Raw genomic sequence first — 18,103 nt, forward strand, 5'->3', positions numbered from 1 at the left:
ATCTCCATGGAGCTGCTGAGGAGGTGGGGTTCAGGAGAGAAGTCCTGCTGGGACATTTGGAAGTCCTCGGCCTCCAGGTGGCATTTGAAGGCATGGTCTGGGTGACACCATCTAGGGGCAGTGGGGGGAAGGGTAGAGTTTAACAGAATAGACATCCAATCATCAAATTCTTTAAAGCAGTGGCCTTTACATTTTAGTGTGCATGGGGGGGGGGGTCACCTGCACCTCCAACACCTGTCACCTGTTTACTAAGCCGGACCCTGGGAATTCACATCCATAAATCCTGGGCCTTGGGGAGAAGCTTAGGAAAACCACCCTTGGGTGATTCTGATGTGGGTGATACTTTGGAAAACTGCCCTTGGGTACAGGTAGATGGGCGTGTTAGGCGGTGGAGGGCAAGAAATACCGCCAGGGTCACGGTGACTGGGATCCTGAAGAATGCTTTTCTTCTCTCCAGAGCCATCATGAGGCCTTGACCTCCACCAACCCTTCCTTCCCTGTGTAGGTAGAGGTATATGGGTGCACCCTCTACCCAGGCTTTTGGCAGTCCTGTACCAGTGTGCTCCGGGCACCCCCCCCCCCCCCCCCCCCCGCCCCACGTCCGCTCCAGAGCTTATCAGCTCTACCGACCCGCTGATTTACTAAAAACTCTCAGCTGCACCTTTGTCTAAGCAATGATGAGGCGTTGATGAGGCTCCCCTGGGGTCTACGAGATGGGTGCCGAGCACACACACGGCTCCTGTCACTCTAAGGGCAAAGGGCTGGTAGCCTGCTTTTCCTCTAGGCGGGGGGGGGGTCAATAGGTGAGTGTTTCAGCTGCAGGTTGGCTGCGGGGTTGGGGGGGAGTGTGTGGCCATCACCATATCTGTGTCCTCAGTTCCACACCCAGGTGTGGGCTCTCCCATCCAGTGGGGGCAGCGTGAGCACAAAGGCCATCACATCTGAATCCCCAGCTCTGAGCCCTCACCGACTGCCAGGCCTGCCTTGCCAACTGCCGGAGGACTTCTTCTTTGGGTGACTTGTCCTAGGACGCCAGAACTCATCCCCCACCGCCCCCCCCCCCCCCATGTCTCCTTCCCATGTGCGTATTTCGCTTTTCTCATCCATGTTTGATTGGGATCAGTGCCTCTTTCACTGCAGCCTGCCACTGAGTCTTGCCAGTTCTTTCTGCAGAATGCCTTTTGAATCGGTCACCTGCTCTCCATTCCTGCTGTCCCTGTTCAGTATTGTCATTGGATCGGATTGTCATTGAACCCTGTGGCGGACTGAATGTGTCCCTTCGAATTTCACGTGTTGAAGCCCTAACTCCTAATGTGATGGTATTAGGAGGTGGGGCCTCTGGGAGGCTTTTAGGGTTAGATGAGGTCATGAGGGGGCGGACCCCATGGTGGGATAAGTGTCTTTGCGAGAGGAGGAAGAGAGACCAGAGAGCTCGCCTAATGGGAGCACGCACTCACTCTCTACTCCCTCTCCTCCCCCTCTCTTCCCCCTCCCCTCCCCCTCCCCCTCCCCTCCCCCCCCCCCTCCCCGAAGACAGCTGCCTCTTCCCTCCCCTCCTCTTGGTTCCACCATCCCTTCTGTTTCCATCTCTGTTCCTCTCAGGGCGCCCGTCACTGATTGTAATGATGTATCTGTCAGTCTGTTAGCTTGATATTCATCTTCGTAACCGGATGGCTTCCTCCATGAAGCTTGCACCTCTTTTGTTCACTGTGGGCCAGTGCTGAGCACCCGATCCGGCACATAGTAGGTGCTTAAAAATGCTTCTTGAAGAAATGAAATGCTGACTATAAGTGCTTCTGGCCAGGTCTCAGTACATCCTGCCTTGTCCCTTCTGACTCATGCCATGTGCTTTGGCCAGGGTTATCTTTTTGAAACACTGACCCAACCCTTCCTTGTCAGAGTGTTTATCGGGTCCCCCCCACCCTTGTCGAATATTTATGGGAGCCATGCGGACCTGAGATGCAGCGGCTAGTGAGGAAAGGTGCTGTGAATCGTTAATAAAAATGCATTTAATTTTAAATTGTGGATTTGCTTTAAAAGAAACCCTGAAACCCAGAAGCACTACAGGAAATGGATGAGTCATGCCTCCTACTACCTGGTGTCCTCTAGGCTGGGGCTTCAGAAAATCTGCCCGAGCGGCCCAAAACACTCCCTCTCTCAGTCGCAAGTGCTCTGTCCCGGTTGGGCATGGCCCATGGCATCCCTCTCTTCCGCCGTTCCCATGTGGGGTTCCTACAGTTTCCACCCAGCGGGGCAGTGTGGGCTCTGCGGCCATGACCACCCTCGCAACCCTGTGACCGTGTGTGTTCTGTGATAGTGTGTGCCTTGCAGGTGGGGTGAGGAGGGGTAGAGATCTTCGGGGAAGACAAGGCAGATTCTTTGACATAGCTATTTAGAAAGTTGGGAAAACAGTTCAATAGAATTTCCTGTTCGGTCAACGTGGGTCCATTCCCCCCCCCCCCCCCCCCAGTCTCCTGGGTAAGAGGAAGTCCCGTTAGCTCATAGAAACGCAGAATCACACATTCCTCAGCCTGGAAAAGCCCTTGAGGGACATTACTCAGTTTAAGAACAAATGTGGCCTTCTGATGGGGACTTGAATCCAAATGGCCGAGAAGCCTGTGAGCACCTCGGCACCGACTGTTGGAAGATCACTGTTTGCCCCACGAGCCCTGGCTGTCTGGGCTGGGCAGGCAGAGAGGGGCTTCAAAGCAGAGGGGACCCAGCACAAGCTCCCACTCATGCGTCACAAGGGAAGCAGGCGAGCCCACATCCTGGGACTCCGTTCTTCAAGCTGCTCTGGGTTTGGTCTCTCCCAGCCGAACTGTACGCGGTTGCTGGTTCCTCTTACTCTCTCAATCTGTGTATTCACCTCTCTGCTGCTCTCCACCCAGCCTGCCTCGGGGGCCTTTTCCTTGGGGCTGAAGCCATCTGCAGCATTCGTTTCCAGGAGTAAGTGGCCAAATCCACACTTCTTAGGAATAGGACAGGGAGGCCTCCGGGGCAGAAGTCTGAGCAGGTCCCAAATGGCATGGTATTAGTCAAGTTCTCTGAAGACGATAGGATCAGCACTTCCCCAGAACGGCTGCTTTTCTCAGAGTGGAATGGGGAGAAGCGTCATTGGAGATAACCCAGGGGAAAGGAGATGAGGTGTCCCCATTCACCTCCTCGAGGATCCAGGCTGTGACAAAGGGCAAAGTGCACCAGAGACCCTGGCCCCGACCCTGAGTTTGCTACATCTGCCGGGCTGAGCCTGGGGAGAGATTCAAACCCACGTGTGGCTTTTCGTAGAAAGAGAAGGTTGCTTTCAGAATCAAATGCAGATGGCTTCCGCACTTATGAGAAGCACCCGTGGGTCACACCTCCAGGTCGAGGGGGTCAGGTGGCAGGGCTCCAGGAAGGTCTGCTCTCTTTTCAAAGCGGTCAGAATCCACACTCAAAACATTGTCTTGGGGGCACCAGGGTGGCTCAGTCGGTTGAGCGTCTGACTTCAGCTCAGGTCATGATCTCATGGTTTTTGAGTTCGAGCCCTCGCGTCCGGCTCTCTGCTATGGATCCCCTGACCCCTCTCTCTGCCCCTGCCCCCACCCCCATGCTCTCTCAAAAAAACAAAAACAAACAAAAAACCTTTGTCTTCTACATTTCCTTTTCAGCTTTCCAAAGGAATGTTTCTTTGACTTACAGTGTCATGATCTCTTTCATTACATTACATACCCATTTCGTCATGTTAGCACGAGGGCTCAGACCTGTGTCCCATTTGAGCCTAAGTCTTCATCCCTGCTAAAGTGACATCACACGTTTTATTCCTTATCAACCTCCATGAGCAACAACTTGAGTCCCACCAGCCACCGTGTCATCAGAAATTCGACTGGTTTCACAAGATTCCTGTGGTCCTGACAATTTATTGAAATAAAAAAACATACACCACTGACGTACAGAGCTTTTAAGACCCGTTCATACCCACCCCCTCGGTGGAAACTCACGTCCCTGTGAATGAAACGCGTCAGGCATGGTTTTCTAGATTTGCAGATGAGGACACCGAGGCTCTTCAGTTTACAGATGAGGAAATGCTACGCACAGTGGGGTCAGAACTGGAACCAGGGGGGTCAGAACCGGGTTCTTGAAATACCCAGAATTCTTTCATGGTATGGTGCTCTCTCTTCAATAAATAAGGGAACAAGATAAATAAATAAACCTTCCGAGGGAACCCTGAGGAACTCCTCAAGCTTCAGTGTGCAGAGGGAGTCATCAGATACCTGAGAACCTCTTGGTAGAGTGTGGTGGGGGAGCAGGGGCGGTTCTGGCTGGATTCTCTGAGCTGCTGTGTCTATTCTTGGAATGCCACAGAAAGATGTAGGGCCGAGTGGTGACTCTTCGGGGGTGGCTGTCAGGCCTGTCACACTTCCCAGCTTCCTTGCCCATAGACTGTAAACTGGCTTTGAAGACAGAATCTTAACCCCGAGTGTGGGGAAGCAGGGCCCACAGCCGTCCCCTTTCTGGGCCCAGGGTCTGATGGTTCTCTCAGCGCGACACCGTGGACTTTTGCTAAATCTGTTAGTCCTCAGCATGAGAAGGAAGCTGGTTCTCTGCAGACGTGGGTTCTACGGTCTGCTTCTTCCCAGCCCAGGCTCACACCAGGCCGGAGTCGCCCCCGAGGCCAGCTTGGTTAACGTCCAGCGGGGAGGGGCCCCCTGGAGACTGAGTCCTTATTCCAACTGTGGCTGGCCCCAGCGCACACAGCTGAACCCTGAGAGAGCAGTGACATGTCCTGTGGGTCTGGAGCTGGATGTTAGCAGTAAACCCAAGTGCAGGTCCCAACCCGGACCCTCTGGGGCAGGCGAGCTGGTGCCCAAGTCCACAGACAACCTGGAGGGCTGAGTTTTGACCAGTGACCGGTACAAATAGCCACGGCTTCTCCAGTGCTGTCAGCAAGATGGTGGAGGCCACAGGGAGGGGTAGTGAGTGGCTTGGACACGGGGGTTTCGTCCCCTTGCGGCTCCATAATGGTGGTTGGTAGACTGGCTGACCAGGGCAGATTCATCTGAAGATCTTCTGTGACAAGCTCCCTGCCTGGGAGGACTGCCAGTCTGGAAGATTCTCCGTGTGACCATCCTAGAGACCACACCTGATCTCCGGGTCCTCCTGTTTCCTCCTAGAAATGACCCTGCAGGGAGGCTCTGAAGCCCCCACCCTCCCAGCCCTGCATCCTGCTGGAGGCCCTGGCACATGGTTAGCCTGAGACGGAGGGCTGGGTCTGAACCGACTTCAGCTTGGTGCCCTCACCACAATAGCTGGCCTCACTGCATTTCCAGAAAACCCTATGATTCCCCCGAGCAAAGACTCTTTTACAGTATAGGAAGAGCCCCTAGAAGGGAGGAGATCTCCGCCCTGCCCTTCCTGGTCCTGCCAGAGTCTCTGGGGCCCTGTCTGCATAACCGGCCAGTGCCATCTGGATACCCTGCAATAGTATAACAAGATAGCCTCTTTCTGCCCTGGGCACCTCAGGCAGCCCTGCTGGGCCTGGCGAGGGCTGGACCTCCGGAACTTGCAGAAGAGTGCTCACACTGGCCTCATGAGTCACTTCTGACCCCTGCGGCCCCTCCTCCTGGTCCAGGAAGGGCATGGCTGACATCAAAAGCAGCCCCTTAGCCTGAGTCACTCATTCGAGTGCAGGCTGGAGATCAGAGGCAGAGTGACCAGGTTTGAGTCAAAGCGGTCCAGGAGACCACCTGGGGCTGCCATACAGTCCAGAGGGGCCAGGTCATGGGCCAAGTTGCAGTCAGATGCTCCTAGGTCCCTGGAGCTGGTCAAACCCAGAAGTGACCACTCCTCAGTTGGCCGACTCCACTGTCCGGTTGGGGTCCCTGATGCAGGGTGAGTTGTTCCTGGGTCCTGTTTCAAATAGCCCTTGGCCAGGGCCAGCGGGGGCCAGCCTGCCTCGGCATCCAGGCATGCCCTGAACTTGGGGCCGAGGCCATCTGTCGAGGCGGGCTCTTCCTCCAGGCAGCCTGCCGTGGTTGCTCTCTCCTGTGTGCACCTGGTCTGCTTTAGGTAGCCCCGGAATGCCACTGAGGCTGGGTCTTCCTCCCCAGGCACCTCAGGCCCTGGGGCATTGACACGGCCCAAGTCTGAGACCCCCTGCACATCCCCAGGCTGCCCTTCTGAGTTTTGGGCTAGACCGAGGCCGCTGTCGTCCTGGCCCTGGCTGCTCTTCCTCACCCGCTGCTCCCAGTGGGGTCCAGTGCCAGGACTCGGGCTGGGCTCCTGCAAGCATATCCCGCTGTCTGTGCTGTTGCTGCTGCCCCCGCTGCGGCTGCTCTCCGGCTCCCGGGGCGCCCCCTTTCCCACAGTCCCCGCCGCCTGGGGGTGGGGGACCGGCAGGAGGAACTGGGACCCCTCATTCTGCAGGGATGACTTCGCACTGCCAAAGCCGCTGTCTGTGCTGCCGTGCAGTTCCGAGTTCTTCAGCTCCGGGGACACTTTGGGGAAGGCCCCCTCGTCAAGGGGATGGATGGTGTCCTGGGGCTCTGGGCAGGGGATCTGGAGGACCAAGTTGAACGGATGGGGCTTCCCGAAGACCTGGAGGGGAGAGGGCAGAGTGAGAAAAACAAGGGTCACCTGCAGCAACCCACTCCAGTGTTGCAGGTGAGGCCCCGGGTCCGGGAGGTGAGCCCAGGGAGGCTCCGCTCTAACCGAGGGGCCCCTGTGCTTTTTGTTGTCATTTCAGAACCGACCTTTCCTCTTAATGCAATTCTCAGTTTGGCTCAGGCCTGTGTGCTCACAGCCCGGATGGAAAAGGCAGGCGGGATGGGAGCCTGCAGGGAGCGGAGAATGTTCTCGGCTCCCTGGGCACTGCTTTCCACACCTGAGAGCAGGCTGGATTCCTTTAGATACATCTAGAAGTGAGTGCCAAGCTTTTTTTTGAGGATGGCCCGAAATAGGGAATGTGTTACATAGTAACCCACCTACAAATAGCCCGTAAGTCTGTAACTCACGTTTAAATAACTGTCACTTAACCCCTCTCCCCCTTGCTGTTCTGTCTTGGTCACACTGGGGTTCTTTCTGCCCTGGAACGCATCAGCTCAGTGCTCTCAGGGCCTTTGCACATGCTATGCCCTGTGGTCGGAACACTCTTCTCTCCGCGCTTTCTATGGCTGTGTCCTCCTTAACACTCAGGTCTCAGCTCAGCTCAGCTCTCCCCAGAGAGGCCTTCCCGATCATCTTGGCTAGAGCAGTGCTCCACACAGTCTCTGCATTAACCTAGTTTTTTTTTTTTTTTTTTTTTTTTTTTTTTTAACGTTTATTTATTTTTTTGGGACAGAGAGAGACAGAGCATGAACGGGGGAGGGGCAGAGAGAAAGGGAGACACAGAATCAGAAACAGGCTCCAGGCTCTGAGCCATCAGCCCAGAGCCCGACGCGGGGCTCGAACTCACGGACCGCGAGATCGTGACCTGGCTGAAGTCGGACGCCCAACCGACTGCGCCACCCAGGCGCCCCAGCATTAACCTAGTTTTTAAAAAAATTTTAAGTTTATTCATTTTGAGAGTGAGAGGGGGAGGGGCAGAGAGAGAGAGAGAGGGAGAGAGAGAATCCCTAGCAAGCTCTACACTGATAGTATGGAGCCTGATGCAGGGTTCGAACTCATGAAATGTGAGATCATGACCTGAGTCGAAACCAAGAGTCAGACTCTTGACCGACTGAGCCACCCAGGCGCCCCAGCATTAACCTAGTTTACTTCTTTCTAGTACTCGGTTCCTGGAATTATTTTTTAGTTTATTTTCCGCCCCCTACCAAGACCCACGATACATACTACCCACACCCAGCAGAATACAAACACCTTGAGGGCAGGACCTGCCTAGTTTTGTTTGCCACAATGTTCCTGGCGCTTAAGCTGAGCTGGCACATACTGGGCACTCATAAGGTTTGCTGACTGACGGACTCACTGTTGCATATCTGCCCTAATTCCCTTTGTAAGTTTTGACTCCAGCGCAACTCTTACTGGTTGAGTTCCTATTGCTATCCTGTAGGTTGGCGATTAAGGACAGCTGTTTCTAGAACCAGACTCCATGGCCCAAATCCCAGCTCTGCCTTTGCCAGCCGTGTCACCTTGGCTCAATTATTTGTCCTCTCTGTGCCTTCGTGTCTTGCCTGTAAAATGGCAATAAGGACAGTACCTGTCTGGTCATGTTGCAGTTAATGCACGGAGAACGCTTTGAACTGTGCCTGGTACATAGAAGGCACTCGGTGAATGTTTGGTGAATCGAATTTTATGCTCCCATCTCTAAGGAAGTGTTGTTTCTCCATTTCCTAGAGGAGGAAATGGAACCTCAGAGAAGTTAAATGACACGCCCAAAGTCACAGCAGCAAAGAACAAACCTGGGATTTGTACTCTGCTGGCCTGATTTGAAATCCCCATTTGTCCAAAGATCAGATCAAAACAGCTAATGAGTGGGCTAAGCGAGTGACTGTGAAGGTGCTAGAAGGTGCCAGAAGTTATTGGTAGAGTTCGTAATGGCCACGATCATTTGATGAAGGGAACTGGGTTGCCTTTATCTTGAGGAGGCAAAAATTCTCAAGGAGAGCTCAATTCTGTGATCCAGATGTCACAGAGGAGCAAAACCCCAGAGGTTGCTTGTCCTCTCCTTTGGCATTTTGGATCTGTGTCGATTTCACTGGGTCGCATTAGAGTTAAAAGAATACATATACGTCAGCTGTCCCAACAGGCTGTGATCAAGCCCCTTGGGACCAGGGGCCACTGCCGGTTTGTTCATCTCTTCCTGGACGCTCATCCTGATGCCCAGCTAGGAATCCCCGCTGCAGTTACCAGGACCACTCCTCCCCCACCCCTCTGCTTTCCGGTTATCCAGCCCGAAGGGCAGCCGCCAGGAGGCACTCACCTCTAAACCTCCCCCATCCCAGCCCCAGGCCCTGCGTATCGGATATGCTCCAAGTACTTGTTAAACAGGCCAGTGTATACACGTTTATAGAACTGAATCTCCCCAGAGTACAGAGAAGGAACCGTGAGTTACATACTTCAGTTAGACACAAGGGAGAACTTTTTAGTCTCCTAAGGTACCCAGGGCACAGGAACACCGTCCTCTGCTTCCTGGACAAGGCTCTAAGTAGGGCAGGCAGTCGCTTCTCTCCCTGCCTCCCCACTTCCTGGAGTTCTTACTCAAAATAATTCCAGAGGACCTGTGTCTCTCTTCTTCTTTTTCCCAGAAATCCTGGGATCCCTCTGAGTGGGGGGATACCCTTCCAGTGGTGGCCTTTCCTAGGGCCCCTGGCTCCCTGATGGGGCCGGTCCTCCCCAGCACAGCCCACGGCTATCACAGTGATGGCGGCCGGGGGGATGTGGCCGCAAGCTCTGGAGAAGCCTGAATCCCAGGCGGGACAGGCGGGACAGTTTGGAAATGCTGGCTTCCTAGCACAGGTGCAGCTGTTGCTGGCACTGTAGCAAGACGAGACGCTCTGGAAGGGGGTCAGAGACCCTGGCCATGACCTCCTCGGAATTACCACCCGCTCTGCTCTCTGCCACTCTGCTGGCAGCACTAGGTGGGTGCTTCTAGGCCTGAGTTCTTCCTCTTCCGGACACTCGTCATCACCAGCCGGTAGGTGGGGGCAAAGACTGGGCTTCGGCCTGACTCTTCCTGGCCCTGTGACCCCTGTGCGTGGAACAGTCACTCTATGCCTCCCCACAGGGGAAGATAAAATGAGGAGAATACCTGCCTCAGAGGTACTAATAGTAAATAGTAACAAAAACACCTTGGGGGTTGGGACTACTCAGTATGTATCTTATCGGGGCTATTAGAAGATAATGTTCTCAGCACCGGGCTCTGCTTGTAAGCCCTGCCTCTGTCCCCGTGGTCCCTGAGGAAGGTGCCTGCTGATAACGTCAGGGCTGAGGGAACGGACCGTCTGGGGGGAGCCCGCTGCCTCCTGGAGCCCTGGTGCGGCTAAGGAGGATGGGATAGTGGCCCCTCCTGGAGACTCACCAGGACAGTAGGCAGCTTCCTCTGGCGTCGCACGTACAGCTGGAGGACCAGGCAGTAGGCCAGGGCTCCACAGAGCAGCAGGACGAAGGCGAAGAAGATGATGAGGTTGGTCATGGTGAAATCTGTAGGCCCAGAGAGATGTGTTTGTGGCCCGGCAGTTGTGGGACGTTGGAGGGGTGGCTCCCGGGGGCCACCGAGTGCGGGCCCAGGTGATCCCCCAGGCTTCCTCTAGGCTATACAGCTAGATGTTTCTGGATTCTTGAGAATCCCTGCCTGGCCTTCCAACCTCTGTCCTGAAGGATTCCCTCACTAGGCACACTGACTCGGCTTCCGGCTTTGTGCTCGATTCACGCTACGGCACGTGGAACGGTGGGGCAGGGTGGTACAGCGGGTGGGAATGGAGGCTTTGGGAGCAGCCAGACCTGGGCTAAGTCCCAGCTCCAGCACTCACCAGCCGTGAGGGTATGGACAAATTACACAGCCTCTCTGAGCCTCCGTTTCCCCACATAAGATGACTGTGAAGGACACAGCACCTGCGGAGAGCCTGGCTTCAGCAGCTGTGGCAGGGGGCAGCTCAGTTCGGCTTCCTCGGAGGGGGAGGCAGGGTTAGAAGGCCCTCTGTGCCCAGCTCCAAGGAAGGACGGCTGAGGAATGTAACAAACGGGAAAGACCATAGGTGGCGGAGGTAGGCTGGGGTGGGGGTGGTGGGTTCTTGGGAAGCACGGCTGTGCTCACGTGGAAGCACCAGCAGAAGCAAGAGGCCTGGCTTTGCCACCATGTCCTAGAAAGTTGTTTATACCCACAGAGCCTCAGTTCCCGCGTCTCTAAAATGGGGACAATAGGAGTTCAGCCACAGGGCTGTGGGGAGGAGCGCCCATGGCATCGGCAGCCCTCAGCCGATGCTTTTCGGGTTGTGTGAGGCCCTTCCTGCCTCCCTCCCCACCCGGACAGCAGCCCTGGCCGCAGACTCACACCGTGGGGTAAGCACAATGCACTCTTCCTTGGACCACAGCCCCCTGTTCACTCGGGAGGCCACAGATGGCTTCACCTTGACACAGAATTCTCCCAGTTCTCCAGGAGGTGAGAGGCTGAAGGTTTCATGGTTTATCTTCTGCTTTATGAACTGAAACGAAAACAACACAGCCATAAACAAAATATCCCTGGCTCATGGGCTGCGGGAGCCGAGAGCTGGGGAGCCGTCAGAGGTGCTCCAGGCCGACCTTTCTTCAGTGCCCTTTCTCAAACATCACAAACCCGCTATCATCAGTGCAGCCCAAGATCTCTGTGATTAACATGATTTATCTCGTACTAAAAGAGAAGTGGAACATTTTACGGGACACTGAGGACCTTTCTAGAAGGGGCTGGAATCAAATGGTGGAAAGAGCATCCTCTTTCCTGGCAGATTCCAGATATCCCACATACGGGGTGTCCATGGGCAATCACATAGCCTCTCGGAGCCTCATTTCCCCACTTTCAAAGGGAGTAAAATATCTACCTGCAAGGGTGTCAGAACTAACAGCTATCAGATGTGTGGCATGGTGCCTGGTGCTAGCAGGCAGGGTCCTCCCTGACACCTGGCAGGTGCATCTTAACCGAGGGCTTCTCAACTCCCTTCCCCACTCCATGACCGCCCTCCACTCTGCCAGCAAAGTCCCCCACAGGTGCACAAAAGGTGCTGCCGGCCCGGGGTGACAGGGAGGCCCAGGGAGCCCAGGGGCTGCGGCCCTGGGGAAGTCCATACCGTAGAGTTCCCTGGCACCTTGCGCAACTTAATGTCATACTCTCGGAAGTGTTGGAAGATGCTTTCGTAAGTGTCGCCTGTAGGGGCGATCCTGGGCCTGGGGAGCTGGATCCGCCCGAGGATGATGCCGTTGTCCACCTCTAGCTTCACGCTGACCATCAGAGTCACTGAGTGGGGAGGCAAAATCATGAGGCCGGCGGGCTGGGGAGGGCCTGGGTGCCCCACCCGTGCTTGGCCTCTAGAGTCCAGCTTTACCCACCCTAAAACCTGGGCCACTGGTTTGCAACCCAGCAGAATATCAGGACTTCCTGGGGGCTACATTAAAAATATAGATGCCCCAGGCCCACTCAAGACACAGTGAATCTGAAGTTTTGAAAGGGCCCTGGAAACATTTATTTTAAACACACTGCCCGGGTAATATTTCTGCAGCCAGCTGAACACTGGCCTGCGGGCCGGTGTTTGGGAGCCAGTGACCTCAACGACCGTTGGTTCTGGCTCTGAATTTTGGAGAGTGGGCTCACCACACACATAGAGTATATGGTCAGTTCCAATTTGCAGAATAGAAGAATCCCATCAAGTTTGGGGCTTACCCTTTTATCTCTAGAAAGAGAGACCCCCCAACTCTTCATCAGCATCTCCCTGCCTCAGAGCCTCACACCCTGACCCCTGGGAATTCAGCCTGAAGCAGGTGAGGACTAGATCTAAGTCTGCCTACTGTTTGCTGCCCCATGCTGAGAACTTATGGATTCACTTCCTCTTCCAGAACTCTATAAGTACACAGGTCTGGCCCTTGTGACTCAGCTGCTCCAACTCGCCCCAAGACTTCTCTTCTGTAGGATAAACAACTCCAGTTCCCTTTTAAATCTTGAACAACTTGGCTATTTTCATCTAAATCTTCCCAGAAAGTCCTGACTAGTTGTTTGGGCAACACGGTGGCCGGCCAGGAAGCCTGGCTGGATGGCAAGCTATGGGAGCAGAGTAGAGTTCTAGACTAGAGTTTCTGGCAGGAAGGGACCCCCAAAGCCATATTCCAGGTCCAGGGGAGTTTCGAAAAGCACCTTCATCCAGGGAGAAGCGGGTGTTGGTGTTGGTCCAGTTGGAGTACTGGTTTCCAGCCATTGCCCGGACCCTGGCTTTGTAGCTATTGTCGTGGTACAGGTCCAGGGTCATAATAGTGAGATCACAGGACAGCACCAGGGTCTGGTTACAGCTGGGGGTGGACTCCCAGGAGTCTCTTCCATACCTGGGGAGATATCCGGATCAGAGCATCAGTAGGGACATTTGTGCTCAAACCTACCTCCTTTAAGAGGAAAGCAAGGGGCCCGGGGAGAGAGCTCAACGATGGTCCAGCCCTCAGGGCATTTTCTCTGGCCCAGGGCATCTAACTGCAAGAATCTCTCTCTTGGTTCTGGAACCGCATACCAATTTCTCTTAGATTGGAACATCTAACGGACATCCCCTTCCTCCAGGAAGCCTTGCTACCTGCTGCCACACGGCCTCATTTCTCCTTTCTCCCGACTACATTTGCAGTCCTTTGGGCTTTTACTTGTTTTCCGACCATATTATGGATGCACTTCCTGCTTTTCCAGTAAGATGGAAAAAACCTTGAGGGTAAAGGCAACACCTTGGCCTTTTCACCCCAGAGCTCCCAGCGCACTGCTCAACGCACGAGACTCGAATCAGTACTCGTCAACTGATGGATATGCACCAGGGTCCTTCCTGGAGTCACTTCAAGGACAAGACCGATTTATCTTCCGGTGCCGGGAAAGTGCAAGGGGATGGGTCCACCCCCTCCCGCACCCACCTCTCTCCTTTCTCCATCTCCCCTTTCCATACCTCAGAAGCTCCACTTCATAGTAGGTGCTTTCTGACTGATTCGGGATGGGAGTCCAGTGGAGGATATGGGAGAAAAATTCTGCTTCAAACCACACAGATGGAGGGCTGGGAAGTTCTGTTCCTGGGGCAAAGAGTGTGGATATCAGAGCTGGCGGAGCCCGCCTCCCGGGGATAATGATGCTGACGGTGGCCATCCGTCTAACAGCCTCCATTTATTGAGTCCTTTGAGCTGAGCACTCTGCTAAGTACTTTTTCTATGTTGTGTCAGTTAATTATCCCAGCAGCCCTCCAGGGTAGGCATCTATTACTCCAGTTTTACGGAAAGGTTAGGTGACTTGCCCGAGGCCCATGGAGTGAGTGCCGGTCAGGGTGAACCCAGATGGGTCTGATTCCAGAGCTAGTGTTGTGTCCTTAAATTGCTGTCCTGTGCTGTCCGTGATTGGAAGCAGGAGCGGAGGCTGAGAAGCGTCAAGCTGAGTCGGATGTTATCTCAGCAGGGAAGGCACAGCCTGAGGGCTAAGGTATGTGTGTCTGCAATGGGCTCTCAGATGAGCTAGTCCCTGGCTCTGCCCGATCCTTGTCCCTCCCTGTTCCGGCCTCATCCCCAGGCCTGCTCCCATCCCCATAGCTGGTCCCCATCCTGGCTCCAGCCCCAGCCCTCCTCTCTGCAGTTCTTGGGGGTACACAGATGTCCTGCTTGTTGGCATCTGTTTCTCTTCACAGCTCTCCTGGGCAGTCCCAAGCTGTGTGCTTGCCCCATTCCCCCGCTTCTAGAAGGGCTTTAGGCTGGCTGACAGACAGAACGAAGCAGTTTTGGTTCTACACAGGGCTGACGACATTTCCACCCAGAGCCAGCACCCTTGGCTCCACGGCGAGATACTCAACACCACAGCCGAACTCCCATCTTCCACCCTTGCTCCTCCCATTCACCAGGGGGAAACTCCAACTTCAGGAGGCCTCAAATGAACTTGCCAGTGTGACTTGGGCAAATTACTTAACTTCACCAGACCTCTTATTTGTAAGAATGTAATAAATACACCTATGCTGAGAGTCTGGCCAGTCAAGGGCAATGAGGTAGGTCAAGGCCAATACCTAGTCAATCCCTCTTCTCTCCTCCTTGATCCCTTAATGTCTCTCAGTCTGCCAGCCACTCTCCCAGGCTTCCTTTGTTCTCTAATTTCTCACCATCTCTAGTAATACTTCTTGTAGAGTTGACATTCGCACTGAGTATATTTCCCCTGTCCCTTTCTTTCTTTCCTACAATGTCTTTGATCCTCAAGGCGGTGTTTCGATTTCAGAACATTGGATGGAAAGTGAAAAATGCAGCGGGTCTCTGTGGTGTTTGGGCTGCACGTCCCCGACTCAGCTCTCGATCATGTGAACGGCTGACTGCATATTTTACTTTGTGTTTTGGTGTAGACGCGGTTTCAGTCCCTGCTCTCCCTGCCGCCACCTCGCTGCCCTTTCAGTCTCTCTCCAGGCTTGCCTCGGCTTCCCTGCAGAAACTTTCCAGGATAGCTGGCTGGGTGAGAAGACTGAGCTAAGGGGTAGGAGGAGGTAGGGGGAGGCGGGTGGCAGTGGGAGCACGTTAGGGGCTAAAGAAGAAGCAGGGGATGATCAGATGGAGCCACAGGTGACAGTGAGGGGAAAGAGCTGGGATGAGCCAGGGCATGGCACGGGGAAGAAACAGGTTAAGTGGACCTCTAAGGGAAGGTGGAGTCGGATGGGGAATCAAAGTCATTCCCCAGGGTGGGGAAGCAGTCTTAGCTGGCCGAGAACAACAACAAAAAAGGCCAAGGCTAAATTTCTGATCGGCCTGGAAGTGGATGGACAATAAGCCGGGCGCGGGGGTGTTATCTGACTTCTCTATCCACCCCCTTACCCCCCATCAATTTAATGCTCTTACACTTCCACAACGGGGAGCCTAAGACTCAGGCTTGCCGGAATGAGGGAGCTTCGGGGGGGGGGGGGGTGTTGGACAATGGACTCCCCTCTCCCCAGAGGGACAGCCAGACGGGATTCCCCGTGGAGCGCACAACTTTAACGCAGGGGCGACGAAAGGCGGGGGTCGCGTGTGGACACGCACACAGCCCAGCCGGGCGAGCGCGGAGGGGGCAGGGGAGGGCCGGGCTGCGATCCTTACCGTGCGCGCCGGAGCAGAAGCGCAGGCTGAGGAGCACCGCCAGCGGCACTACCAGGCGCGGCAGCATCCTGGGCGCGCCGCATCCTCCGGGGGCCGGAGCCGTGCTGCGCGCGTCCAGCCGCGACTGCGCGGCTCTGCCTCTGAGAGCTCGGGCTGGCGGGCTGCCCCGCCCGCACTCCGCCAGGCTGCGTCAGAGGGGCGGGGCCCCGAGACGCCCCGCCCCCTCCCCCCGAGGCCGCGCCTCCGGATGCTCGCGCGGGCAGCTGCCCACGGCCCTGAGCCCGCAGCTCTGCGCTCCCCGCCCACTCGGGTGGGGAGGATGCGGGGGTGGGGGAGTGGGCGGGCACAGGGCTGTCCCGGGGAGGGGACGCGGTTCCGGCGTCCCTTCCCTGCTTCCCAGCCCTCCGCTCCCGGTTTCCAAGGCCGCCCAGTGCGATCGCGTTAAAGCAAGCCCGGGCAGTCTGGGCAGGGGTGCGGAAGGTGGGGTGAGGGTGTCAGAGCTGATTTTGCAGGATGGACAAACAGGGTTGGGATTGGAGCTGTGGCCAAGGCCAAGCGCTCACTCGGAGCTGGGGAAGGGAGGAGAGTGCCCCAGGCGCTCAGGCAGCATTGTTAGGACACGTGTGTGACTCTCGATGTGGCCCTAGTGCGTGGGTGTAGGGTTATAAGCCAAGCCAGCGGTAAAATAGTTTGGGAGGGGTGTCCGAGGCCTCCTTCAGCTGCTTTTGGCTTCTGTCGCTTGCCTGAAATCTCACATTTAGAGCCTTTCTTCTTTTCTTTTCTTTTTTCTTTTCTTTTCTTTTCTTTTCTTTCCTTTCCTTTCCTTTCCTTTCCTTTCCTTTCCTTTTCCTTTTCTCTTTTCTCTTTTTTCTCTTTTCTCTTTTCTTTTCTCCTCTTCTCCTTCTTTCTTTCTCTCTCTCTCTTCCTTCCTTCCTGACTTCCTGCCTTCCTATAAAACTCCTGGGGGACTGGGTAGCATATTGTCCGTTACTCATGCTTCCGTATCACTTGACTCAAACGAGACTTCACTCCAGGTGCACTGAAGATGTGAGAGCATGGGAGACAAACTTGTCCACTTCACTTTGGTTGTGCGCTGACACCTGCTTAAGAGCATGTGGGTGTCTTGGGGAGGGAGTCCTCTTCTGGGCTGAGGGTCTACTGTAGGGCTAGTAAGACCTCACTTTTTGATGATGATTAGTGAAGGTCAGGGATGCCCCACCTACGTGGATAGTGGAGAGTGGTATAGGGAGGCAGGACACGGCGTCAGTCAGAGAGCCACCCTAAGGGGACAGCTCTTGTTGCCACACCCTCAGATCAGCTGGGAGAAAGAGTTCCAGGGTTTGTAATGTGTGAGAATGTTTTCTGCACTCTCTGTTGCCCAACTGGAAGATTAAGTGGCCAAAAGTATCCAGGCATGACCCAAGGGGTGTGGCTGCCTTCTGAAATGACTTTTCAGTTCCCACTGACCTTTTGAAGGAGGAGTACACGACAGTTTCTTGTTGAGCTTGTCTTTACTTACTTTTTTTTTTTTTTTTTTTCGGTTATAAGAGTTTAAAAGTCTTAACCCCATTGCCATTGTGAGGGAGGGTCAGGATTCTTAATTCATTCACATGACAATTTTATTCTGTACACTCAGTTTGGGCCAGATCCTGTATTAAAGCTGAGGATAAAATAGTGATCAGAACAAGGTCCCTTCCCCCCAAGAACCTTACAATTTAGCTAGAGACGGAAAGTAAACAGAGATTTTAATATGCCATGGGAAGTGTTCTGGGAAGGAAGTATAGGCCAAAGTGGGTACACAGGAAACGGGCTCTCAACCATAACTTGGTGTAGAGGATAGGGAACGCTTCCTGGAGGAGGTGACATCTAAGCTGATACTTGAGGGATTTGTAGGAGGTAGCTAGCTGGGTTGAAGGGCAGATATGGAGGATGTTCCAGACAGAGGGCAGTGTCCACTTAGAGATGGGGGAACATGGCGCTTTTGAAGAACCTTGTAAAATGTGTAAGTCAGCTTACCTGTTTTAAGATGAGAGTCACCATGGCTGACATAGATTAATGTTTTGCTCAGGCAGAGCCTGCATTTGAATACAGGCTATCCCCATGTGTCCTGTTGCCTCATAGCACTGAGAACAGGAATTAGGTCAGACATATGATTACCATATCTTTTCTTTTTTTAATGTTTATTTATTTTTGAGGGAGAGAGAGAGAGAGAGATACAGAATCCAAAGGAGGCTCTAGGCTCTGGGCTGTCAGCACAGAGCCCGTCGTGGGACTCGAACTCATGAGCTGAGAGATCACGACCTGAGCTGAAGTCAGACGCTCAACCGACTGAGCCACCCAGGCGCCCCACCATACCTTTTTTTTTTTTAAAAAAGAAATTCATGTGTTT

The 18,103-nt window shown here is 54.4% G+C and overlaps 1 protein-coding gene across 3 annotated transcripts in view; it reads right to left on the minus strand.

Annotated features, from left to right (window-relative positions):
- The window catches only part of IL10RA (interleukin 10 receptor subunit alpha), a 95,925-nt gene extending 80,054 nt beyond the window's left edge, over nucleotides 1-15,871 (minus strand). Inside the window, exons 1-7 of one of the 3 annotated variants that reach the window (XR_015241323.1) lie at nucleotides 15,715-15,871; nucleotides 13,572-13,692; nucleotides 12,794-12,978; nucleotides 11,736-11,902; nucleotides 10,967-11,117; nucleotides 9,995-10,116; nucleotides 3,896-6,576 (exon numbers count right to left, since the gene is read on the minus strand). Coding sequence is in view for 2 of the 3 variants with exons in the window: in XM_086679002.1 (XP_086535128.1) it covers nucleotides 5,653-6,576; nucleotides 9,995-10,116; nucleotides 10,967-11,117; nucleotides 11,736-11,902; nucleotides 12,794-12,978; nucleotides 13,572-13,692; nucleotides 15,715-15,781 (1,737 nt within the window). In the remaining variant the exon portion in view is untranslated. Of the gene's footprint in view, nucleotides 1-1,991; nucleotides 6,577-9,994; nucleotides 10,117-10,966; nucleotides 11,118-11,735; nucleotides 11,903-12,793; nucleotides 12,979-13,571; nucleotides 13,693-15,714 lie in introns of those variants that run through there. The other 2 variants (XM_086679002.1, XM_086679003.1) reach the window with 2 other exon arrangements.
- Nucleotides 15,872-18,103: the final 2,232 nt, after the last annotated feature.

Source organism: Puma concolor, chromosome D1, assembly GCF_028749965.1.
Source record: "Puma concolor isolate L17-30 chromosome D1, mPumCon1.1.hap2, whole genome shotgun sequence".
Lineage (NCBI taxonomy): Eukaryota > Metazoa > Chordata > Mammalia > Carnivora > Felidae > Puma > Puma concolor.